The sequence below is a fragment of the Aaosphaeria arxii genome, assembly GCF_010015735.1.
Source record: "Aaosphaeria arxii CBS 175.79 unplaced genomic scaffold BU24scaffold_4, whole genome shotgun sequence".
Classification (NCBI taxonomy): Eukaryota; Fungi; Ascomycota; class Dothideomycetes; order Pleosporales; genus Aaosphaeria; species Aaosphaeria arxii.
This window is the reverse complement of record NW_022983477.1, coordinates 3,274,214-3,299,308: the sequence shown is the minus strand read 5'-3', so window position 1 is coordinate 3,299,308 and position 25,095 is coordinate 3,274,214. Positions and strand designations below refer to the sequence as shown.

The 25,095-nt window shown below is 48.9% G+C and overlaps 7 protein-coding genes across 7 annotated transcripts; 3 read left to right on the top strand and 4 right to left on the bottom strand.

Annotated features, from left to right (window-relative positions):
• Positions 1-67: 67 nt before the first annotated feature.
• Positions 68-1,426, top strand: BU24DRAFT_481017 (uncharacterized protein; the record flags this gene model as incomplete). The annotated part of the gene is made up of 1 exon (XM_033533150.1): positions 68-1,426. The coding sequence occupies one exon, from the start codon at positions 68-70 to the stop codon at positions 1,424-1,426; it is 1,359 nt and encodes a 452-aa protein (XP_033384745.1).
• Positions 1,427-4,116: 2,690 nt separating this feature from the next.
• Positions 4,117-5,789, bottom strand: BU24DRAFT_200978 (uncharacterized protein). Its single transcript, XM_033521823.1, has one exon. It carries the CDS (start codon positions 5,538-5,540, stop codon positions 4,200-4,202), a length of 1,341 nt encoding a protein of 446 aa, XP_033384744.1. The 5' UTR covers positions 5,541-5,789; the 3' UTR covers positions 4,117-4,199.
• A 6,988-nt stretch (positions 5,790-12,777) lies between these two features.
• BU24DRAFT_391698 (alpha/beta-hydrolase) lies at positions 12,778-14,732 on the top strand (the record flags this gene model as incomplete). Its single annotated transcript, XM_033525120.1, has 4 exons — positions 12,778-12,941; positions 13,000-13,241; positions 13,304-13,632; positions 13,683-14,732. 4 exons carry the CDS (start codon positions 12,778-12,780, stop codon positions 14,730-14,732), a joined length of 1,785 nt encoding a protein of 594 aa, XP_033384743.1.
• A 1,186-nt stretch (positions 14,733-15,918) lies between these two features.
• BU24DRAFT_481007 (uncharacterized protein) lies at positions 15,919-16,464 on the bottom strand (the record flags this gene model as incomplete). Its single annotated transcript, XM_033533149.1, has 1 exon — positions 15,919-16,464. The coding sequence occupies one exon, from the start codon at positions 16,462-16,464 to the stop codon at positions 16,123-16,125; it is 342 nt and encodes a 113-aa protein (XP_033384742.1). The 3' UTR covers positions 15,919-16,122.
• A 550-nt stretch (positions 16,465-17,014) lies between these two features.
• Positions 17,015-18,901, bottom strand: BU24DRAFT_200936 (uncharacterized protein). The gene is made up of 5 exons (XM_033521822.1): positions 18,449-18,901; positions 18,358-18,397; positions 18,233-18,300; positions 17,796-18,169; positions 17,015-17,732 (listed from the first exon to the last, which is right to left on the bottom strand). The coding sequence occupies exons 1-5, from the start codon at positions 18,638-18,640 to the stop codon at positions 17,072-17,074; spliced, it is 1,335 nt and encodes a 444-aa protein (XP_033384741.1). The 5' UTR covers positions 18,641-18,901; the 3' UTR covers positions 17,015-17,071.
• Positions 18,902-20,991: 2,090 nt separating this feature from the next.
• On the bottom strand, positions 20,992-22,474 carry BU24DRAFT_391696 (uncharacterized protein). Its single transcript, XM_033525119.1, has 4 exons — positions 21,615-22,474; positions 21,346-21,560; positions 21,198-21,290; positions 20,992-21,145 (listed from the first exon to the last, which is right to left on the bottom strand). Exons 1-4 carry the CDS (start codon positions 22,270-22,272, stop codon positions 21,107-21,109), a joined length of 1,005 nt encoding a protein of 334 aa, XP_033384740.1. The 5' UTR covers positions 22,273-22,474; the 3' UTR covers positions 20,992-21,106.
• Positions 22,475-23,315: 841 nt separating this feature from the next.
• Positions 23,316-25,061, top strand: BU24DRAFT_433422 (uncharacterized protein; the record flags this gene model as incomplete). Its single annotated transcript, XM_033529971.1, has 6 exons — positions 23,316-23,370; positions 23,406-24,083; positions 24,130-24,567; positions 24,623-24,729; positions 24,776-24,875; positions 24,925-25,061. The coding sequence occupies 6 exons, from the start codon at positions 23,316-23,318 to the stop codon at positions 25,059-25,061; spliced, it is 1,515 nt and encodes a 504-aa protein (XP_033384739.1).
• Between the last annotated feature and the right edge of the window lie 34 nt (positions 25,062-25,095).

Below are 25,095 nucleotides of genomic sequence, written 5' to 3'. Positions count from 1 at the left end.
GATGCAACACATACCATTATCAATGCCTTCGTACCCACCATGCTGGTCTCATACAAGATTTCAGAACATGCCTTCTGCTCAAAACCTGTCGGCTAGGGGTCCATTTGCGGCCATATGCCTTGCGAATAGATACGATAAATTCAAGCTTCTCGAAGATGATTCGGTTCTCCCTCCAGATCTAGATTATCCTATACACCCCCTGTTTGATCACTCCAATTTTTCGAATACTCCTCCAGAGGTATACCAAACTCTTGAACAATGTCTACGATTGGCATCGACATTTCTGCACGATGACTCGGTTCTTGAATGGTTCGTCATACCATTGTTTGGCCTGCCTCTGTTCGATGTGCAATCTGGAAAGACCTATCTTTCGGATCCGCTGATCGATAAGACGCCACGCGAGAAAAAGGCATTGGTTCAGGAAGTCTCTGTAGCTCTGAAATGTCTCGCACACTGTGTTCGGTTTGAATTTTTCAAGACTACCTCGTCGGGCAAGTTTTATGCTCGGACCTTGATGGATTCAAGGAGACCTCTACACGACAATTCATCTTGTACTCCGCACTTCAAACAATCTATGTCAGCATTGATTCAGTTGCGTAAACAGTACTGGGAGTTTCTCACACAATACTACGCGAAGGCTTCCATGTGCGAGAAACTTCGCCATGACTTCTGCCTAGCAACTGCGATACTCCACGAAGTAACCCATGCTGTTGGAATCCTCAGAAGGGGTGACATGAAAGAGCCTCACATCCGTCTTGACCACCTCGCGACCCCTGAATTCGGATTTGCGTGGGAGAACTTCATGTTCGGCGGCGTGATCAACCCATTGAATCGATCATCGAGCCATGTCTCGCATCTAATGAGAAAAGTGTGGCAAGATGACGAGACTGCTATGAAGTTTGGCGGAAAAGAGTGGTCTAGTGTCCCAATGTCTTACATTGCACAGTGGTTCCGTAAAGATACCTGGAAACAGATTTCCAAATACGGTCCAACTGCAGTTCCCCCACCAGAAGTGTCGCTAAAGCTAAGATTCGAAACGACATACTACACTCTTTTAACAGACAACAAGGACACAGCAGCCTTTTTCTCACGTATTCGAAGCAAGCTTGCGCATCGCTTTTGTAACCAAGAATCCACGCTGACCGCTATGAGCATGTTCATACTGCAGCTCAAAGTGGAAAAGGTCGACACGATAGCTCTACAGAAACCCAACCTTCCCTTACCTTCCAGATTAGGGTCAACATCGTCACGCCTCCCAGTTGAAAACGTGATGAAGAGATTGAGTAGCTCCCGCAACTTAAGACCAAGACCACTACCATATTCGGGACCGCGGAGGACCGGATCATACACACAGCTGAAAAGATCATCCGAGTCTGATGGCTGCCATCGCAAGGATCCCAGACCTGCGAAGCGTCAAAAAAGGTAGAGAGTCAGCATTGCCAGCATATTTGCGCATAGCCATTGTGGATTCAAAGGCACCAATACCAATCTCGAATAGATTACTCTGATCGTTTTTTTCTTCGGTCGGAGAGCGTAAGCATACCATTAGCATCAACTTGTCGGCATTCTAGTTCAGCATCATTCAAAATTGTATCTTTAGCAAGCAAATAATCCACTAAACTTAGAAACACAATGCATACATAACATCAGAGTGGCCTGCCGCATGCCCTAATCTTGCTGTCACTTGATGAAGCATTCTAGACTCTTCCCAGTTCCTACATATCTCTAGGGCGCAGTGCTACTGAACGCATGATTGATTGATATCGAGCACATGTATTTGGGTTCGGGATATGGCACTTATCAGAGTCAACGCTGGCGTATGCACCAATTCAGATGCAGCTGATATATGGTTGCTTGCAGATGCGAGTTTGCCTTGAGCCCAAGCATTGCCTTTCTACACCTCAACGATATTACTTTGGCAACCCAACACCACTTTTGCCACCGATGGATGCGCATCGAATTGATTCTTAACATGCAGTATTGCAATCTTAATCTGCTACTTTTTCTATTTTCGAATTGGGTCTCGTCCCGTCCCGTTGAAATCTCACCTGCATGTAATGTAGTTTTATCTTTCATGTTCGTTCGCTCTGTGAAGTCGCCTCCTGCACAGCCTCACTGCAACCGATCTCATCTTACACCCCATCCCTCAGTTCTTAAACACCAAACCCCCTGGACAAGGAAATAGATGAGACGCTACATTACCGTACATGCTGCCGAATGCATCCTTAGTGTCAGAACATCACTTGCCGTTTACCGATCACTGGCCCGCGGGATGCGGAGTTTTCCTGGCTTGTCTATCTGTAGGGCTGGGTGAATGATACCTTTCTCCACTGTACGACCACGGCACCGTGTCAGTCATATCAGCCTTTGGTCACACGAGGGTCCTCAGACATCTGTACATGACTTTCTGACATCAACACCTTCAAAAAGCGTAAATCAGCCAGCCTGGCACTGCGCAACCTGCCCTTCTGAGCGAAGCAGTGCACACACAGTCCCATCAGATTGACCTCCCCTCGGCCCTCCCTGCACTCATCAGCTCCTCTTTTGCCTCCCCTTCAGCTTCAAAAATGCATCAGGATATTTAGCCTTTTCAGCCCCCAAATGGGTTCTTGCCTCCCCACACTGGTCCATACCTCATGTGTGTCTTAGCCACCCGCGTGCATATACTAGACCATGAGAAAGACGTACAAACTGCCATCGTGTGGTTACACGCGCTCGCGCGCGCGCACACCCCATCGATGATACAGCTAACGTCAGGTCGCATGCGCGTGGGCCGGAGCAAGCCACAGCACCGTCAAGTAACCTCTGGCCGCCTGCCTAGAGGGGAAGTAGAATGCATGTTACGCCCTTTAGCTCTTTAATCTTATAGAGTTTCTCATTTGACGACAATTGGACATGTTTTAGCAATGTCAAGTAACTTATCCAAGGCGTAACGTTAGACGGATAACCAACTCTCATCTCTGTCCCTGTGTTAGATGTAGTAGTATTCAAAAGAAAATGCGGCTCGGGGGTCAGCAAAAGCAAAGCAACTATAGACGATCCTCACTCTCTCCCACTCCCTGGTACCGAAGCATGTGAAAAAAGAATTCACCCTTGCATGTAACTGTATCCTTTTCTATCTCGATTCTCTCATCTCTTTCCGGAGCGGCAAAGATGCCAGGCCAATCAAGATAGACCGGCTTGCTACTCCTGGCTAACTTTCCCTCCCGGCTGTCCACAGTTAACCCAAATTCAGACCATCCCAGAGCCTTAATCTCGCTTAAACCTCTCCACAACATACCCATTCGCAACAAGACTTTTGATCATCCCGATTGCCGTAGCATTTGTCTCCTGTTGCTCATCTCCCGCGAGGCTGACACCAGCATGCAAGCCTAATCCGCAAGGCATACATCTGCAAATCGCGAAAATGGGATAGGTGGTTCATGAATCATGCCTCATACCCCCACCAGTTTGGGGCTCTTAGCGTAATCTCAGGGGGGGTGGGAATTGCACCCTGGAAAGGGAACGTTATGTTGGTTGTCGCTATAATAGCGGTCCAGCGCGAAATGTAGCGTTTTGAATAACTCGCCCCCTGCATGTATACCTAAAGTAGTGTGTTGATGGGATATTCGGCTGATGCTAAGGCCACTCATCAACGGACCATCGCGTCTTACGTCTCTGGGGGATCGACGTAAGAGGAATGCGGAGGATATATCTGAAGTAGGATATGATTTGGTTTCTAAAGATACTCGTCCGTGTGGTGGTTGTGCTTTCTCTGCAACAGTGAGACTGTATGCAATAGCAAGTTTTCTTTTTGGAGAAGTGCAAACGCGGAATACTGGAGATAACGGAGTGTAGCTCAAGATAGTGAAGACTCTCTCATCGTGTCGTCAGTAGGTAACGAGAACACGAGCGGCTTAGTTACAATCAAACAACGGCGAATGCAATTTGTAGAGAATTTCTTTGTTCAAGGGTGGATTATCAGCTCCATCATGCATTAATCCTAATATCGTATATACACATAGTTCCGTGTCCAATCCAACAAGATATTGAACAACTGGAATCCGAATCCGTGATGGAAAAAAGCGAGGGTATCATTGGGTAGAATTGAAGAAAAGGCCTACTGCCACCTTGGACAAGGCTAATGAAGCGAAATGAACCGGGCCCACCTGATCCTCCCCTTCCAGAACAAGACATGTTTGTGTTCGCTCCTGGCGGTTTCATCGGCTTCTCCAGCTACGAGAGCGATTCCACCTCGCCTCCAGCTCTCGTGCTCGTTCTGTGGCCTCCTTCCTCCTCTTTGAAGCCATTTCCGCCTGGCTTTGTGCATAATTGGGTAGCTCCTCGTCAGGTTCACCGTCATCGCTGATCCCTAACCTCTCTAACTCCATGTTGATGACGTTAATACCGGGCGATGGCAGGGGAGAGTAATACGAATCTGGACGAGGCAACGCTGAGCTTGAAACATGCACAGGCTCAAATTCGGTATATTCTGGTCTCGTGACTGGTTCTCGAGCTGCAGACGCAATGGAATGCTGGAACGGGATAGGGATGCGGTCATTCTGGCGTCCTCGTCCGAAGAGGGATTCCCGAATCTGAGGACTGGTGGTCGAGTTATCGTCTGTACTGCCGTCTTGGAATCCAGACGTAGCTTCGACGAACAAGTGAAAGTCGGTGTCGTCATTGAACGGCTCGTTCTGGTCTCTGGTCGACAGCCATGTATGCGGCCGTGGTCGAGTGGAATACGAATCGCGAGGACTTGTTACGGAAGGAGATCCCGTTTCAGGGAAAGTGCGGCGAGACTGGGGAGGTTGTGGTTCGAAGTAGGTGCTCATTGATACCGCTCGTGGCTGCTGCTGCTGCTGCTGAGGAGAAAAAGGCACATACAAGCTCGGAGTGCTATAATCTGCTGCGGCGGAATGAGCACGGGCAAATGACACAGGTGTTGGTGGGTCCTGCGAGAATGCAGCGGGAGAATTGGGCATGCTGCGAGACTGATAGACTGGCTGATACAACGGTTCTGGGCTCAAATGTCCCGTGGCAGAAGAGGAGCGCTGATGCTGGTAAGGCAGTGGCTGGAGATGTGAGGAATCGGAGAGATGGTCTGAAGGATGGCGCCGTATGAGATTGCGTAAAGCCGAAGGCTTTCGCTTTTTCTTTTCGGACTCAGGAGAAGGTGGTAACGGTTTATTCAAGCCATCTTCTGTAGTCGAGATCGACGGTACTGAGGAGTACTGACCCGGAGCAGCCGATCTATATGCGCTGTTCCGGCTCGCTGTAGCTTGAAAGGCAGTAGGTTCCGGACTTCGTGATCGTGATCTTGATCGTTCTCGGACGCTCCTTGCTTCACTAGGCATGGAGAACCATAGTTCGTTTTCGCTGGGTCGGCCGGTGCTTTGTGGTCGAGTGAATTGGTGATTGTGTGCCATTCGATCCTCCTCTTTCGCAAGGTTGTGCTCGTCCTGCCAGAATGATAGACTCGAAGAAACTAGTGTGAGTGCCGAGGAAGATATGTCCTCTGGTTTATAGCATGCATGCGAAGTTGAAGCGGTCAATAGCATCCTAAATGTAGAGCTGCCGAGTAGAAGCGGACGTCTGGGGCTGAAGCTGAGCCCTCCAGTGTGGTGACAAGGGTGATCGAGGCAGGCAAGTCCAAGAAATGCGGTGACAATCGTATGCAGCGGCAACGGCTGCGCTACTGCTGCAGAAGGGTGATATATAATCCAGCCAAATTAATATCCCGTAACATGCGAAAAGGGGTGCCCAGAATTCCGATGATAGGGTAGCGTTCAACGGTTCTTTACGCAGATATATTTTTGATATTTCTGGATGGCGCAGGTGCTGGTGCAGGTATGGTGCAAGTGTTGTGGGATGGTGTAGGTAAGCTGGGACGGGGTGGGTATATGGTAGGTTTTGGTCGAGCAACAAACCGGGTGGCAGCGTGCTCACAACAGGGTGACGTGGGGATGTATATTAGGAATGATGATGAGATGTGGAGGAAATATGCCCGAAAAGAACGGAAAATGTTTGTTCAGTACAGATTTAAGATTCCTTTGTCATGAATCAGGGCGAGGGCGGCGGCGGAGGGATGTTATGCCAATGCCAACATACGGGTCAGGAGGAGCGCGCCTGGTCGGAAATGAGTGCGAAACAGCCAGATTCTAGGAATGTGTATTCGAAGGATTTGAGGCCCAGTGTGAGCCAGGAGGTCAATGGCCCTGGTGGATTGAGGCTTGAAGTGTTAGGACAATCGCGGACGAGGGGCCCAGCGATGGTCTGTCCGGTGGCCCTGCAGAAAGAACCTGATACCCGGCCGAACATCCACATATGCGCCCACTTCAGAAGCTGTGTGACTACTGTTTATGTACTGCTGATGACATGACGGGCTGCGCGAATCCTGAGCCTCGCCCGGGCTAGTTGTATTATTGTAGGCCTGAAGACAAGCGCGTATTCCGTCTTGCCGCTTCAATAATACTCAAACTTTCCTGCCGTTTTATGGTGAGTGTAGTAGTGCTAGTAGTGGACAAGCGCGAGTAACTGTTACTACTGTACGAAACGAAGTACGAGCAAGGGTTAGTACGAGACAGTGGAGTTAGTAGTGGATGAGGAGGATGAATTGTACACAGTACATACTACATTCAGTGCGGTGTAGGTGGCGTTGGTACGAGACAAGACGAGGAGCGGACACTGAAGATTACTGGGCATTTTGGATACCGATTGCCGGATTGGTGAGGCATGAGAGGCATGAGAGGCACGGAGAAGGGGGTTTTAGTGGGTGGCATTTGTGGTATTGGTGGTATCGGTGGTGGGAGTGGTGGGAGTGTAGGATACGATGTGGGCTTGCGGCCAGACGATCAAGTCGTGCCACTGAAGCCAATCCATGTACGGTTAGCTCGTAATTCTCCATGCGCAAACTCCGCCTTCTCTAAATTTAGTCGGGTGTGCCGACTCTGATTGGCTCGAATAGCCGACCACCATTCGCTCTCCAAGTACAAGGTACCAGTAACCAGGCGCCGTACATCAACACCACTTCACCCCTTTTACCATATTTCGACAATAAACCTTGATCCAGATTGGGACGCTTTCAACAAGTTCCACCTCATCTTTCTTTCAGATTAGATAGCTCGCTACACTTCCACCGCGCATTTCTCTTTGTATTATCCACTGCGCAAAAAGACTCCACTTTCGGCGGTGAGGTGAGCCATAGCCTGGGTAATACCTTTATCATCAGCAAACAAAGCTCCGGGGCGCTGTACCCCACTAATAGAAATGCCCCGATCCAACTTGTATCTTTCCCAGGCTAGTAGTCTTCTGAATCAGCATCAATGCGAGACATGGGCATTGCTTTACCTACTCCGGACTGTCTGCATCAAAGGAGAATATCATTGTCTAGATCTTCAATCAAATCGAACGCGAACATGGATTGCCGGTACAATAGTGACAACAAAGAAAAATGCTGCATCGTTGTTGTGTATTAACCGTCCTGCAAGAAGAACGCCTCGTAGCGAATAGCACTGCCGCTGCTCCTGCATGTACAGACGCCCAACTGGCAAGACCATTCCAACTGCTTATCCCGCTCGACCTGGATGCACCCGCCAGATCTAATTGCAAGGCTGACTATTATCACGCCCGAAATGACTGTTTCTACGTCTAACTTTTTACATCACTCTACCACAGCCTTGTTTGACTGGTGATGCTGTGAATAGAACACCGATTTCACCAACCACATTTACTCCGTCCGAATCTCATTGCCATAATCGCCGGTGCGAGATACTGTATGCACAATGCTTAACCTGTGCGGTATGCCCAATTTCTATATGCGTGCCTACAGTGCTTGCCCGACCTTGGCCGCTTTACTGATATTCGTGATGGCAAAAAATGTCGCCGGAAAAGTGGCCAGTGAACTCCTCAACTCCAACGCACAATGCAAGCACGAGCATGTTGCGCTGTTCCATGTATCGCCTTGAAATCTTCTAATTTCCACATGTCTTGTGACCGAAGAAAGTGACATTCTAGAGCGCCAATTCCAACTTAGCCGCGCGCTCTTTTACGCCCGTGGGAATTCACGAGGCGGAATCGACACAACGATAGTGCCAACGATCTGTATCGCACGAAAGGCGAATTCAGGGCAACTGCAATCGCATGTATATGCTGTTTGAGAAGACGTCAGTAGATTACACGATACCAGTTGCTCTCTGTATGCTGGCATCCCCTTGCTTATCGCACACACCGAAGTCGGGAAGTATCTCTAATTTCATACCCTGGAAAACTTCAAGTCACAGTTCCCAGAGAGCAGTATGTAGAAACTCTAATCACTGATCCAGGGCATGCAGCCTCGCGGCGAGTTGGTGTGTTGTCTACCAGGATATCATTATTGCAACATAACCACCGTGCCTGCCTGTCACCCCAGCGGGCCTAACGAACAAACATCCTTCAAGTTACAACAAAGCGCCACCATCATATCGCCTTGTCTACCTTCGAAACCTAGCTCTTCACCCGCATACACCGTCCACTATGTAAAAGGTATTATCCAAGCTCTGAAACCTTACGCACATGACTTCCCCATTGCTATCTCCTCTATCTCCTCAGGTATTGCTAACCCGCTGGCGCCCGCAAGTTACCGGATGACCGGCGCGACAGCGCCATTGTGCACAACGGCTAGGCTTGCCCTCGCCTCGCAAAGCTTCCAAGTGGCAACAAACCCTGCTTCGTGGGCTGTCGAAATAAGTGCTGGCGATCGTCATATTTTCTCCTCTTAGTACATTGTGTGAAGCAGAAGTGTTAGATGTGCACGGAGTTCCGGAGCATAGTTTCGGAATTTTGGTCAGCTTAGTCTGGAAAGTTGGGAAAGAATCACGACTTCTGGGCAAAGTCCGGCTCTCATCATGCCCGGGAGCCATTCTCCAAAAAAGAATCTTCGATCGGGAAGAGTGGATAGACGGATTGCGGATACCGTATGCGCCTTCTCGCCAATTCCTAATTCAGCAACCAAGCGTTGGTTTCCTGCTTGCCGTACGTCGCAATACCCAATTGACAAGGTTCCGATGTCGAAGATTTACCCCAAAAGATAAATATGGCATTGGTACTATTAATTATTGAAATGCAAAGACAACGCAGACTCCCGAAGCCGAATAGGGGGCAAGACTAACTAACAAATAATCTGTTCTACTGCGTCGGCGCGCGGTGAAGCCTTCTTTAGGGGTATTCGGCGTAAGGCCACCATACAATTGAGCCATGACCTCATATGAGGCTATGTGCTGCAAGATGCAGCGCAACACTGTCCTTATAAGGAGAAGGGGTCTTTTGCTGTCTTGGAAACTTTTTTTGGCCTCTCGTGTGATCTAGTGCTTCTGTCGTATACGAGTCATATACGCGATTCCTTCGCTCGAAGTGTAAGGAATTAGTTCACGATCTTTCGAGTGATGTACAAGCCTGTTAATTTTTTCTCGACAAATTGAGAAGTGTTATACCCTGCCATATCTGTTAGTCTATTTCGCAAGGAGGATTGGGAAATCCTATGAAATCCTACTCCTTCAATACTCCTACTATGACCTGGCCTTGCGAAAACAGTGACTTAAGTGGCTCGAATCTCGCAAAACTTCCCACGTCTGCCGCCAGCGATGTATCTTCGCATTCAATAACATACATATCCATTTTGTGATCATTGCTTCCCTAACGTAGAACGAAGACTCTCGTTCATTTGTCCTTGCGAATTGATCGCAATGACGTGCTTGTTCACCTGGCGACTTTCGTCGTGTGAGCTTCTTTGATTGCATGTCATGTATGTCATTGTGTAAAGATTTGGAATTCGCTCAAAATCGTATACTTTTCATGACCTGTGATTAGTATGTGATACTAAACGCTATCTTTTGTGGTCAACTTGCGAGAAGAACAGCGCCAACAGACTCCGATCCACATCCTCCCATGGAGAGCTTTCCAATTCCAAATCATGAAATGAATAGGTGACGATCCGATAGGGGCTATAAATGGTCCGTACGATTATTTCAACCCATTCACTTGATCAGATTACCTCCTGAGGTATCGAACGCGCACACTTCGCGTATCGCGCTGCATCGAAAAGACTACAATGATCCAAAGGAGAGAATAAGATGCTACTCTTCTGATTTCATCTGTAAGACATCAAAAAGGCTGGAAGGAACTAAATTGGGCTCAATGATGTAGCTGTGCTCGATTTGATCTGGCCAGACTGGTTCTACGCAAAGTATTGCGGTCTTGCATCGTCCGCTCTCACTTTGGCAAACACTATCCGTTATCTACGTTATTGCGAATGGTGTACCTATCCTTTCGCACCACATAATGATGCTTTGTAATAACTTACAGTTGTGCAGATCACGCAGGGTACCAGCATATTTGGTCGTTCAAGCGTGGAATAAAGACAAAGTATTTACTTGCCTCTTTTCGTGCTTTGATTAACATAGCACAGTCACTTAAGATTTCAAAACGAAGCCTTTCTAGCTACGACCGCCTCGCGTAGCGTCTGACCAAACCATAAAATCTCAATCTACCATCGAGACAAATCCTTCCGGTTTCAAACCATTGTCACGGTCCACCAAGATGGCCATTGTGGTTTGATCTGGCTTGCGGCCGCGCCCGCTTTGATAGTATCGTGAAGTTATAGACCAAGTTTTCCGTTCGGCAAGACTCCTGTACCCCGCAAAGAGTGTCGTGCGTACACACTGCTACAGACATATAGCCATAGGCTGTGTAGAATTATATGGAACAGACTGACAACGAAGTCATCGTAGGCTGCCGGATCATTCGCCTCGAGTCGGCGCGGAAACGATTCTCTACCTCAAACTCTTCCGAGAATTCCGATGCCGTTTCATCTGTTATTCGACATAACCAACAATACCCGAATGGCGAAAGTCAAGAAGGAAGGAAGAACAAGACTTTTATGAATATAAAAGGTTGACATTGACGAAGGCTACCTGCACTGAGCGGGCGAAAGATATGAAGCACGTTGATGATCAATCGAAAGGAGAAAAGGAATATACATAATGATTGAATGTGTCGTTGGACATATGCATCTCATAAGTCTACATTCAGGTCCCGGAAAGGTCGCCCAAAAGAACGAAAACTGAGTATTCTCCATCAATGCTTCTTGCAGTTGAAAACTTGTTGGCCGAGCACATCGAACTATGAAGAACCTCCACAGTATTCTCATCGTTTGACCGAATGTTACAAGAATACGTTCACAATGTCAGATCAACACGTTGACCCGTGTTGCAGTGTCGATTATCCAGTCATAAAATGGCCATAACTTCTATATTACTACACCAAGACCAACAAGGCGGGCCTCCATACCCTTCGAATGCCACTCAATTGAATTGAAAGCATATTTCACCAATAATGAGTTTCATGACACTCGTTTGGTTGCAAACTTACCTTGAGGAATCGCATTTGCGTTGTAGAAGGGGGTGGGGGCGAGTATCGGAAACCTTGAAAATAACCAAAGCCTAAAGTATATGATGTTCACTCCAACATTGCTGATACAATCTAATGAAAGAGGCATTTTGCCAGCGACTGAGATCGATACCAAGGTTGGACTCGGGTCGTTGGCTTAGTTGTGCTAGTAAAATTCTAGTATAAGAGCTGTGCACGCTGAGAAGATAAGCTCGTCAGCCCTTCCCTGGCATTACGACCTGAGAACTAAATTGTATTTAAAGAAAAAGAGAGAGAAAACAAGAGAAGAGCTATATATAATCATAACCATTTAACAGCTAAAGAGAAGCTGCGCTGCAATTGGTTTACCCTGCAATGTGAAGCGAGCTGCTACTATTTCCCTAACTGGATGATGAACGACAAGGACCTCTACCACAACCCTGGACTGTGGTATCCCGATATATGCTTATTTGGGTAAACCGACCTTGACCTTGATGATTTATGCGTTTCTCGAATCGCATTCGATATTGGCTAGATCTCGAGGAACACGAGTTTGGTGAATTCCTTAAGGCACAGGCCGTTTCCGTGAGGCCCTGCTCGCCAGCGTGGGTGATCACCAAGCCGGCTTGAGAGCTTTACAACGCGGAATATGGCCGCAATCGATACTTTTGTCGTTGCAGTGAGGTGATCCTTTGCGAGTAGAACTCCAGATACGGAGTCCCATGAAAGGGATGCGCACTCATAGACCCTGTTCCACAAACTATATCGGCGGTATATTAGCCGTTGCACACGCCTACCAACACCTCTCCAGTTGCAACATTTCCCCACTGGACCCGGCTATAATGTATAGAGTAAGACGCCGCTAAAGGCCCGGTTCCCCAGGCGTTGCCCCATTATCAACCTATGCCCGCGCCGCACAGAATGGATCTTTGGACTCGCCTGCGCTAGAGTAGCTGGAGCGGGGATACATTTTAATAGTCTACTTGTCAGTGCGCGCAGATGAAAGCAGACTGATCTGTAGTCTACAAAAGCTTTTAAGGTTTGGGCCACACATACGCCGAAGGCTGCGGTGCTTCGATAATAAGAGGAAGCTAGGGATGTGCACGAGTGGAGCCTTGAACCGGAGATTCGACAGGGTTTCTGTTGGTTTCTGTTTCTTCGCATGGAAACAGACGTGCGCCCATGTGTGTTGGTTAATATATGTGCGACCAGTAGATTCCTGGTAGTTGCTGCTGCCACAGGTACCTAAATATCCAGTTAATCTGTTTGCTCGACGATCCCATAGTCTTGGGTTCCTGCGCTCAACTTCACCTCCGCTCCTGGTTCTCGGGCCTGCCATTGACTTTCTAATCTATCGAAGTTTTGGCGTATCAGCAACCGAGAATGAAGCAGGTCATGGATCTGTTACTGGGTGCAGTCGCACTGCAGTCGTTTCTTACTGGCGTCAACGCTGGACCGCTCCCACGCAAGTATGCAAGGGAAGCCCCAGTGGTAGATCTCGGGTACTCGGTGTATGAGGGTGTTTACGACGCGGACTCCAATATCAACAGCTTCAAAGGGTGAACATTATCTACCATAACGTTATATTGTCCGACGGCCACTGATTCAATCCTTCAGTATCCGATATGCAGCTCCACCACTTGGAAACAAGAGATGGGCAGCACCGTCCGCTCCAGAGACCAACAGGACGACTACAATTCCAGCCACCGAATACCCTCCCGTCTGTCCACAGACTGGCGCATCTTCAGAGACACCCCCAGAATATGGCTTTGCTTCTAAGCTCGGAAATGAGGACTGCCTATTTTTGAACGTATTTGCGCCCGCCGATGCACATGATCTGCCAGTGTTCTTCTGGATCCGTAAGTAGTCCACCACCGATGCGCGAGCGATCGCATAGACCTGTCGATTAATGCAATGGCAGATGGAGGAGGCTATGCGCTCTTCAGCTCGACCGGTCTCGACGCCAGCGAGTTCATCACGACCAACAACAACGGCTTCGTTGCTGTTGTCATCCAATACCGCCTCGGTGCTTTCGGTTTCCTGGCCGGTGAGGATGTCAAGCAGGACGGCGTGCTCAATGCGGGCCTATTAGACATGAATTACGCTCTCAAATGGGTTCAAAACTATATAGGCCAGTTTGGCGGTGATCCCTCTAGAGTCACCATTGCCGGAGAATCTGCAGGTGGTGCCGCGGTACTTTACCAAGCAATGGCCTATGGAGGCAAGCAGGAGGAAGACTTATTTGAGAATGTTTGTGTAGAGTTCATCATCTTGACTTCAGCCTACTAATGCTTTGATAGATCATCTCGGCTAGTCCATGGTTACCCCATCAATATGACTACAACGACGATGTGACCGAGAAGATCTACGATGATTTCGCTGGAGCTGCCGGCTGCAGTGCAGCAGATGATACCTTGCGATGCCTACGAGAGGCCAAGTCTGAGGTTCTACAGAACGCCAGCGGCAAAGTATCCGAAGCCGGGCCCTTTGGCACATTTGCCTTCGTCCCAGTAACAGATAGTACATTTGTCCAACATCGTCCTACCGAGCAGCTCATCTCCAAGAATCTTAGAGGCAGGCGCATCCTCACCGGTAGCAACGCCAATGACGGGATCCCGTTGAGTCCACCCACTTCTAGCACCTTGCAAGCGTTTCGAGACTACGTCGACATTACTTTCCCACTCTTCTCAGATGCCGATAAGGGGGCACTGGAAAAGCAGTACTCATACGAGGGCGACGATCAGGACACAAATGCAGAAAACCCACTGTTCGATACATCGGGGACGTCTTTCCCTACCGCGGTGAATCAGTCATCGTTTGCTACAGGGCAACAACAGCGTCTTTTCAACCTCTTTTCCGAGTACGCATTCCACTGTCCCAGCTACTGGATTGCTTCGTCTTTCCCACAGGCATGGAAATATCAGCTTAGCGCCCTTCCAGCATTCCACGGCTTCGACCTCAACGCCCTCTGGTCGAAAGACCAGAAGATCCCCGGCCAGGATTTCATCCACGCATTCCAGAAGATCTGGGGCAACTTTATCATCAACAATAATCCCGTGATATCGGTGGCAGACGCAAAGCAGTCCAAGGACAACGCCACCGTCCCTGCCGGAACTGACGGAAACATCGAATGGCCGCAGTACTCAGAATCAAGTCCGACGCTGCTCAGCTTGAATACCACAGGCGGGGTGCCTACCTACCTCACGCCCGCTGCGAACCTGAAGTACTATGTTTACAGTGACCCTGGCGTGACCAATGCATTTAAGGTTGCAGATGCGGCGCAGTGGGAAGGCGGTCGAGGGAACCGATGTGACTGGTGGAAAGTGAATGCTGCAAAGGTTCCATACTAGTATGGTCATATTTCAAATGAAGGCTTTTAGATCTCTGAATAGGGTCGTAATGCTACTATCGAAAGAAAATCCCTAGAATAGAGGAGACATAGGTGACGAGAACAATCGAAGCTAGCACGCAGATGATACAAGGACAGACAATGTAATTATACTTATTGACCAAACCACATTTCCCCATCGAAATTCATCAGTCTAAATCCAGTACAAGATGATAGATAGACAAGACAGTTCCACCCTCACCGACCCCCAATCTCACTCAGTGTTGTATCTAAACTCCCTAGGTACTCACCTTTCACTACTCGCCACTCACCTAACAAACCATTTCCTCAATCGTCATTTGTCGTGATATCCACTGACCATGTCCGCCTAGTCGACCATGTGTTCCCAGCCCCACCACATGCCATTCTCCCTCCCCTTCCCATCTCAGCACGCAAGCACATGTCCCGAGCTCCCTAAAACAGACACCTCGCCGAGTTCGCCTACCCCTACCCCTGCACCTGGTCCTGCTCTTCACCCACCCATTCGGGAATACACCGTGGTCTCGATCGATCAAACGACAATGTGCGTCGAGAGGAAAAAAGTAACCATAGAAAACCAGGACACAAGATAGGAATAGGGAAATTACACATTCAGCAGCATGGTATAAATACATTCATTTGCCCAATCATCGTGACCCGATCTCCAAAAGATAAAGAGAACCATCATCCTGTTCCACCAAACCACGCAAACCAGTACACAAACTGCTGAATTCCTCTCTCTCGCGTCCGCAAGGGACGATAAAGAACAGACAGAGGAGACATTCATACAGTAGTTGCCTCTGAAACCTCACCCAATCCCCAGTCACTATGCGGCTACGCCGCCTCAACAGCGGAAAATACGAGGACTTGACCCTCGCCCTACACACAGTATGTATGTACGTATAATACCCGGAGATTGACACCATATTCATTTCCTTGCGCCCTGGAATCGTGCTTTCATGCATGCGCGTAATCTAGGTAGATTGAGAAGAAAGAAGTCCCTTTCGACCACATGGTCATTTCGGACTTTTTGTCCCTTATTGCGGCGTACAGGGTTGCCTGTTCTGATGTGGAGGATTTAGGGTCGGTGGAGGGGATGCCTTTTTGGACGTGGGGCGGGCCGGGCGGGTGGGTGCGGGTAACACCTCTAGACTTGGGAAGTGGTGGGGGATGGGGACGTGGGATCGGGAACGACGTTGGATTGTGTGCGGGATGGGGTCGCGATGCGATGATTAGTATCTAGCAAGAAAGAATACAAAAAGAGAATGGATGAAAAATGAATGGCGTCACCATTGTGGGAATCTTCATTTATTTGTTGTCTTTGCGGTTTTGGAGCAGACTTGTGTTCAGAACAGGTGTTATACGATAATACCTCATAGTGGCATGAAATAGATGACGCAGACTTTGCGTCCGACTGGATAAACTTTGTCCATAATGACCGTCGCAATAATCAATAACAATTTCTTCTTTTCTGGTGCGACAATGTCAGCAATAATGAGGCTGGAGAGAGTCAGTAGTTCCTCTGTCAGTTTGTGCCCGTTCGGGAGGAAATGACAGGCGCTGGGCGCTGCCTGGCGGTGGTGGCGCTTTTTTGCACGCGTAAGCTGGCGCAAGTCATTGGTTGATGTAATGACGAATTCCAGAGCTGGTTTGGTAGGTGGATAAGTTTGCGTATCATGGACGATGAAAGCTATCTTGTGAATGTGCTTGAGCATGGCGGATTGGATATATAGAACATATGTACATGGAAGCCCAAAGACAAAATGATTTAACAATGGTAAATGAAATACAGAAGAACAAGGCTGAAAAGGCACACGAGATGATAGGCACCTAGGTAGGTAGCTTTCCCAATCCAAGCGGTAACCGTGACCCTTTTTTGTTCCGAGAGATGCTAGTGATGTGATTGATTCCTTAATCCATCCAATATAATCCTACAAGTAAACCGTTCCTTCCTGGAACGGCTATGATGAAGTCCCTGTCTACCTAATAGAAGGGGTCCCCTGATTTCCTCCTGTTCGCCATAATCAAAGGGTTATAAATGGGTATCTACTTGAACTCCTCGATGAAGGTTCAAGTTGTATCTCCCGCATTGCTTTTCATGTGCATGTGCGGTTTGATTTCGAAAATTACTGCAGTTTTGAGCCAACAGAGTCATGTACGCAGCCATAGATTGGAGGCCACAACGGCTCCACTGAGTATTCAAATCTGACGGAAGGTGATAGTGGTAGTGTATCGGCTGGTTCAGCTCCTGTGCATGCATAAACCCCTGGAGGAATGAATCAACAACATAACTATCCCTCGTGATGGACGGATTATGGCTGTTTACTTCTTCCGCACCTCCCATATGTTCTTCCTCATTCCCTTCTGCTGGGGCGTCTTTCGAGAACTTCCAGCCCAGCTATTCCTTTTCTGTCCTCCCTCTCCTTCAACGACGTCGACATTCTGTTCCTCTCTTGCGCCGCTGGTGGGACTGCTCATTAAGCTACTTTCTCCCTCTTCCGTTCCATTCGTCGTCATCGAAGTGGTCTTCTCCACCTTGCTGAAATATTGCGTGGGCCGTGGCTGTGCAACTACGACACCGCTATTCACCTTATCGGTCGTCGTGGCATGTTGAAAACCGCCCCACTCGTGATCGGCGTCGTCTTCGCTCCCGAGTATCGTACGCGACTGGCTGTCGGTGGCAGTCTGATCGTGCGTGCTCAGTCCGAGGGAGCGGACGAAGCGGGTGCGTCGAGAGGAGCCGCCGGACCCGGGTGTGGCGGTCGACGAAGGCTCTGACTTTGACTTGAACATAGAAGACGTAGGTAGCAGTGGGCGCCCGCGTTTGCGCCACATGTGCCAGATGATGGGTAGGTTCGTGCAGAGAATGCCGCCCAGGGGCTCGAATGCGGAGAATGCGCCGAGGGGTACGTAGGACCATGTGAAGTCGGCGTAGCCGTGACCCAAGACGACTCTCAAGCGGAGTGCGGAGACAACGCAGGTGCTGTGGATTTTGCAACGGGTTAGGGGTGTGATGTGATGATTGATAGAGACTTGCGACACTTACGCTATACCGACAGAGAAGATGAAAGACAGAAGAAGTTTCTTCTTGGTCTGTAATTGAAGGTGCCAAATGACAGGAACCGGCATAAGGAAGATCCAGATATCTGTTATAAGGTTTGATATGTTCGTGAAGTATGTAAATGTTACGAGATGGAGGCATGTGCCCGCAACACTAGCATCCCAGTATGCTCGAAGCGGTCGGCAGACAAGAAGTAAAGTGACCGTGATACCGATTCCCCATGCAATTACAAAGGCCGCGGTCGCAAGGACAACCTTTCTAAAGACAGGAATGGCGAAGACGCGATAGTAGAAGGCGAGTATACCGAGTTTGACCGAAACGAGTGCAATATCGTAGAAGTGACTGAATACATAGTCGCCCTATAGAGACAAGGTATTGGCGAAGTTCAATTTGAAAGATCATAGTAATTTTATACTGCGCACCTTGCGAACCATTGCTTGATCTCCAGGACTGACGGCAATAACATGTCTGCCCATGCCGTGCGGTGGACCTGGGTGCACCATGATCAGACTGAGGCACCGAACAAAGTTACAATCCTCATACATACCGAAACCTAGACCGCTAGCACACTGTCCAATCAGGCATATCTAGCAGAATTTAGGATTTAATCATCGAGAACACCAAAGATCCAGAAATACCGTTGCGAAAACAATGAGATAATCATCAAGGGTGATGCCATTTCTCCCCGCCTGTTTGGCCCATAGTCGCAAGGAGGTACTGAGAGTCGCAGCAACTATCGGAATCGAATAAACCCAGTGTATTTCTTGAACCCTCGAGTCGTTGATATGCGCTTTCATGTACTCCAACTCTTCAGGCGTGAATGCCGACATGGCGCATTGGCGGTCACGACCAAACCAGCGACGCGAAACCGTAGGTGGTCGTTGGGCGTTAATGAGGTTGGAGACTCAACCGCAGGTTCACATGCTGCTAGAAGGGTTCGTTGTAGATGATCGTTCGGAACTCGATACGATGATACTATTCCTACAGCCTGAAAGTTTATTATGTTTCCAAAATCACGCGTAGAGTGTGTTCCGCGGTTGAGTGAAGCGCGTGCCGAATAACAGTCAGTATTCGGCGGGGCGATCAACAGCTAGGAAGCAATTCAAGCGAGCGGGAGGGGCGTACAATAAGAAATAGGAGATTCATGTGGAGACTTGTGGGTGGGATCGATTAAGTTATTATTATTGGGGAGAAGGGAGTGTCTCAAGGCCAGCCAGGGTGACATGGCTATGGGTATGAGTGTCTGTGGCATCAAGCCGGTGGGCATATGCTAAAAAAGGCCCTTCTTCTCTCCCCATCCTTCCCCCATCTTTCGTCCACCATCCACTCCCAGTCGTTGATCATCTCGTAACGTTATTGCAACACCCTCCAGGGATCGACGGCGGTGCTCCCTTCTTTGGCTTCACACCCCGGACCCCGTCGTGCCCGTATCGCAAGCCGACAACGGGGCTGGACCGTCCTCTGTGTGACGGCAATGCTGAGTCGCCAGGGTGGAGTTAGGAAAATCGATACAGCCAGCATTCGCCATGCCCAGATATTGACAGTCAAATAACAAAACCTCTAGTTATCATTACCAACAACAATTTCTTTCCTTAGCTTCACCGTCGCAAATGAGGTCTATGCCTCATTTGGGTAGCATTGATATCAGGAGAGGCCGTAGAAGGCCCTCTACTGCTGTGCGACCACATCGTCCGCACGAGTCTTTGAGCGCGATGGTCGCTTCTCCTTGTATTGTTATTGGTAATGTTAACCTTTACATGCACCCCTGCCCTTCTCCTTCTATGTGCTGTCAATGCGTACTTCGGGTGATCGGCCAGCTGCAGTCTGAACTTGTATTGCTGATCATGATATCACCCAAATTTCCCACCATTCATTCATTATTCACACCTCTCCTTCGCTGTACGGAGTACCTGCTGAGGAATCTACCAATACATCTACGTGCTAGATGACCTGCTCAGAGAAAAGCCCGGGAGCAATTAGAACGCTGACCTGTACCACCCACCCACTCTCTGCCTTTCTGCAAGTTTCACAGGCACAAAACATCACCGGTCACAATGATCAGGACCCGAATGGATGTCCGTACGGCGTAGACATAAAGCGACGGCGGCGGGAAGACGAGCAGTCTAAGCATTTGCCGAATGGGGCTCGTCGTGCCCCCGTCCTGCAAAACCCACCCACCTGCATGCGATGCGAGGAATGCACCTGCGTCCCTTCTTCCATATTGCGTCGGCGACGCACACTTGCGCATTAAACTACACATGCACGCAAGCACGCAAGGCTGTGATGTGTCGGTTATTTCTGTCTTGATCGGTTCCCCCATTCGGTTCGGCCCGTCCTCCTCCATCCATCCACTATATTCACCTATCCACCCTTCCCTCTTGTCCCTGTATCCATCCGCAGAACATCTGCGTAGGTGAGGCATATGTAAGCATCTAAAAACTCTTCTACTGAAACAAAATAACGTCCTTCCGATGGCCCTCTGCTCTGTCCGCTCACTTAGAAAACATCCGCCGCCCTTGTACTCCGTACTTACATGCGCATAAGCTGGTATTTCAATTAGCAATCAGACTTTCAGTCATCACTATATGGAAGGCTAAGACTGAGATAATCTCCGACCAGAACATATGTTCACCTACCCATTACCGGACGGCATCTTCAAGTACATACTCTTCTCCGGAAGTGGCGGTACTCTTATTGCGTAAGTGCGCATGTCTCGGCCATCATACAACTTCAGGGACTCTTCTCACCTGGTCTAATTTTGAGGGACGATGTAGGTTTGTGTACATATACACGTAATGTAATACCGAACGTCATGATGAATGCACTTATTCTATGAGTAAACATGTAGTGACCAGCGTACCCATAAGCGAAGCGGCCGGAATGAGATTGGTATAGATGCACAGAGAGTAATACTCTGTGTGTTTGACCGATGACCGCCGTGCTTCGGGATCGATATCAAGTGCAGGATCTGGTGCGACTTGCTTATCTCATACCCTGAGTTGTTGTGAACAAGGGAGGTTCGTATATTATCAGGTAAGTGTGATGATTTTGGTGATGCTCAAAGAAACCTTGGCATCAGGTAGGTTCTTTCGTTCTTCTACTTCCCTACAGTGACTCAGCTTTTCCAAACGTAACCGCACCTATCAGCGCAGAAGGACTGTGACCATAATCGCTGATGCGAAACAAGGTGTTTGAATTATGTAACCTAGTCAAATTAAGGTACCGATGCAAAATGAGCTACATTCGTATCATGAATCGCTAATGCATATGTTCGAACAGTATCGATCTCGATTGAACTATACTCCATCGTTGAACTCGTAGTCTTTATCCCATCGCTGTTACAGATTAGCGAGCCGCTCAGTAGCAAGGGTAGAAGTCAGAACGAACCTTATCCCATGGTTTACTCGAGTCGACAAAACGGAGATCGGTCCCGACCCGAATGATATTGTCGTGGTCAAAGTTCATTGTTGATGCATGAATCTGAGCAAATGATTAACTCGAAAGCTTAGTGTCAATCTGGTGGGGATAATCCTACAGTATACGGTGTATGAAGAACCACGTCTCCTGCTTCATAGGCAGTCACTAGCCAGCGCCGCTGGAAGGCATCAGAATATTCCTTGGGCCCATCTGCAAGCAACCCAGTTGAGAGCATGTTCTGATTGAAGGCATTCTTGGTTTGCTCGTCTGAGAGTCCACTCTCCTTCGCTTTTCTAGTGAACTCGGCCTCGACTTCCCGACCGAGAGTGTGGCCTGTAGAGTATTGAATAACACGTTACGACAGGTCACGCAATGAGCTAGGCTTACCATTTTCCAAGTAGATCAATCCACCTCCTGTCAAGCTGATGTCGCCCATTGGGACCCAAGCGGTGAAACTTGTTGGCTCTCCATGTCGAAGGAAGATTTGATCATAGTGCACGCCAATGGCTTTGTTTCCAGGCGTGTTGTTTCTCAAAAGACTTCTCCTTACACCAAGGGTACTATCGCCCCACCCAGAAATGCGCGCAATCGTCTCTTTGAGAACAGGGTGCTTACAAAAGGTCTCTTTGTACCAATGTGCATAATGGGCTTCAAGGGCCAGGTCGACGAATTTCTCGGCCGTAGCAGCTCCAGGCTTGCCATTGTTATCGGCGGCGCCAGCGCCAATGCCGGGGTAGTCGGCTTTATCTTTTGTTTCATCAAATACACCTTGGACGGGAGCTGTACCGGGCTTCAGCACCCCGCTGGGTTCAAGCATCTTGAAGTATTCTTCGCGAGCCTTGAGGACATCTTCTCGTGGTAGGAGGCCCTTGAGGAAGATATATCCGTCCTCGTTGTATCGTCGACGCAGCTCCTCGACGGGCATATCGGCGGTGGATTCTTTCAATCCGCCTACTTGGTCTGGCCTGAGCAGGCCATCGTTTACATAGAGTTTGTCGCCATTGTAGCTTGCAATGTCCCTCTCTGGGGACTGGGCATGAGGCATGGTTACAATTTACGGATTACAAGGAGATAGATGTAACTATCGATATGTGCAAAATGGCCGGGAGGAGAAGAGAAGAGGGGGGATGTCGTAGCGATGCTTGAATGTATTTATAGACAGTAACGGAGACTAGCGATTCTAGTAAAGATAGCCGTTGGAGTACGATTGCTACGTTTGAACGATAGCCTTTTTACGTGTCAGCAGGTAGAGCTGTCGTTGGAAGAAAAGAATGGGATCGGATGTGGGGTAGTTGGCTGGCTGATCCGCATCCGCACCCGCTAGCTATCCACCTACCTAAACCACTACCCAATTACGCACACAAGACACAACAGTATCGGAGTAGGTATGCTGCCTTGCTCTCTGATTACTATTTGCCTTTGAAGGTATTTAGTGGAGACGATCCATCAACAATTGGAGACTGACTCGTATTGCTAACTGCATCATTGATGGCTGGTCTTCGGGGAAACCTTCTTAGTAAAGCGCGCTACTTGGTTGGGTGCCTTCAAAGATTTCAAGCATCTCGGTCGGCAATTCCCCATTCGATCGGCAACTGAAGTCTCGTCTCTGGAGTTTGAACTCTCATCCCAACCACCCCCGGCCAATCTCTGATACCTCCCATTATTGCCATTCCATCCTTCGTCGCGTGCAATTTGGGGCAAATCACTCCGGCTTCGACTTGTCTCCATTGGAAAGAGGTCCATCTCGGATCTTTTCGAGTCACAGATGCCATGGTATGCGCCATCATGTCCCGCTTGTGCTTGTACTCGTCCTCGTGCTTGCGCTTGTCCTTGCGCTTGTGCTTGTCCTGTTCGCTGTTCGTTCTGCTCTAACAAATCTTTCGCAGTAACCGCTGCCGGACGCGCCATTACCGCTGCAAGTCTCCTAACCAAAATTTCCCCGCAACGACCATGCGCCTGTTGCTGACCCTCTTTTGACAGGTGACGGGAAACAGCCTCAATGTAGTCGATGCGGCCAGGCCAATAAAGAATGTATCTACGAAACTGGTAGACGCTTTCGACGTTCGTCTATTCAAGAGACATTCAGCGATGGCCAGCCCTGGGTCGCTCTGCCGCCACGGAGTAAGCGCCTCTCCCGTCGCACGTGAATTATCAATGTCATTGACTGTATCAATGTAGTACAATTCCTGGACGAGTCCCAGGAAATCCGGGCGCAATATGACTCGGATTTCTCCCCTTTTGATAATGACCCGCCGGCGCCACCATCAAATCCATCATCCCGCCATGGCTCATCAATCACACCCAGTGCAATCAACCAAGTGGAGACTCCACCACCGTCCATCATCAGCCCAACAGAAGGCTTAACGGTGCTGTCATTGCTCAACTCGGAGTCTCCAGGCCAGACGCATCACTCCTTCTCAACCCCTCCAGCTCTCCAAGTACTCGAAGCGCATAGGCCTCCTTCCCCTCGAGCACATCATGAACAGAACACATTTGTGCACCAACAGCCAGCAGGACTTCCGATCTTCTGGCCGCTTGAACATGAACAGGAAGCAATGCTACTTGGCCATTACATTGACAATGTCGCCCTTTTCTTTGACATGATCGACGATAGACGCCATTTTGGCAATCATGTTGTACAAAGAGCCAAGAAGAATAGCACTTTGATGAACGCCATCCTTGCGCTTTCTGCACGACACCTTAGTCGAACTTGTGGTTTCGACGCATACGTCGCTGATGCTTACTATCAACGTTGCTTCGAGACCCTCATTCCCGCTTTGAACGATACAGTCGCTATTCGGGATGAATCGCTATTGGCTGCAACCATTCTTCTGAGGCTGATGGAAGAGATGAACAGTACGATACCTACCCAGCGGTAACCTAGCAAGCTAACATGCCACAGTTTCCATTCTAGGCTCTGATCCACAAGGGCACTTGCTGGGTACCCAAGCCATAATTCGTGCTGCAGAACAGCAATATGCCGGAAATTCTGGCCCTGACTTCAGACAAGCCATCTATTGGGCGGCCTTTCGCCAGGAGCTCTGGATTTCTCTAATGACGCAGCGACCATTCCAGCTACATATATTCCCAACTGATCGGTCATTGGATCCTGCAAATGACTCGATTTGGGCCACAAGGACCATCGCTCACCTCGGCGAGGTCTGCAATTTTGCGTTCGGCGAGGACAGACATAACGTGCTTCGGTACAATCAACTAATGGATGACAACGCTGCATGGCGTACACGCCGACCGGAGAGTTTTGAACCATACTTTTTCCGCCAAGACCGAGATGGTAGTGGAAGAGACTTTCCTGATATCAGATTTCATGAGAAGACACATGGTACGTTCACACCAGCATTTCAATCTCGCTTCACTCAATTTAACACATGGCTTAGTGATGGGGACACAATACAATACATTGGCGCGTGTCTTGCTCGTTGTTCACAACCCGACTATTCCACAACTGGGTCCTTCCCACAAACAATCACGCCAGAACGTAGATGTACGTGGAATAAAGCAGAACTAAGTTCATTCACTAATGACAACAGCGAGTGGTACAAGAAGCCGTCCGGACTTTGTGTGGTGTCGCACTCTCGAATGCGAAGATTTTTCCTTGCAAATTTGTAGCTTGCTTTGCCATCGCACTAGGTACGATATAAGCCAATCCATTGAACCGATCAAGGTCTAATCAATACAGTGGGCGACCGATTTTCCAACCACGAGGATCAGAAAAAGCTACATGATATACTTCTTCAGACCGAATCTGCGCACGGATTCCCACCTACCGCTACGATCCACCTGCTGGAGGAAGCATGGGGTTGGGCTAATTCCTGAACCAAGATCCAAAACCGCGATGCTATCGAATTAC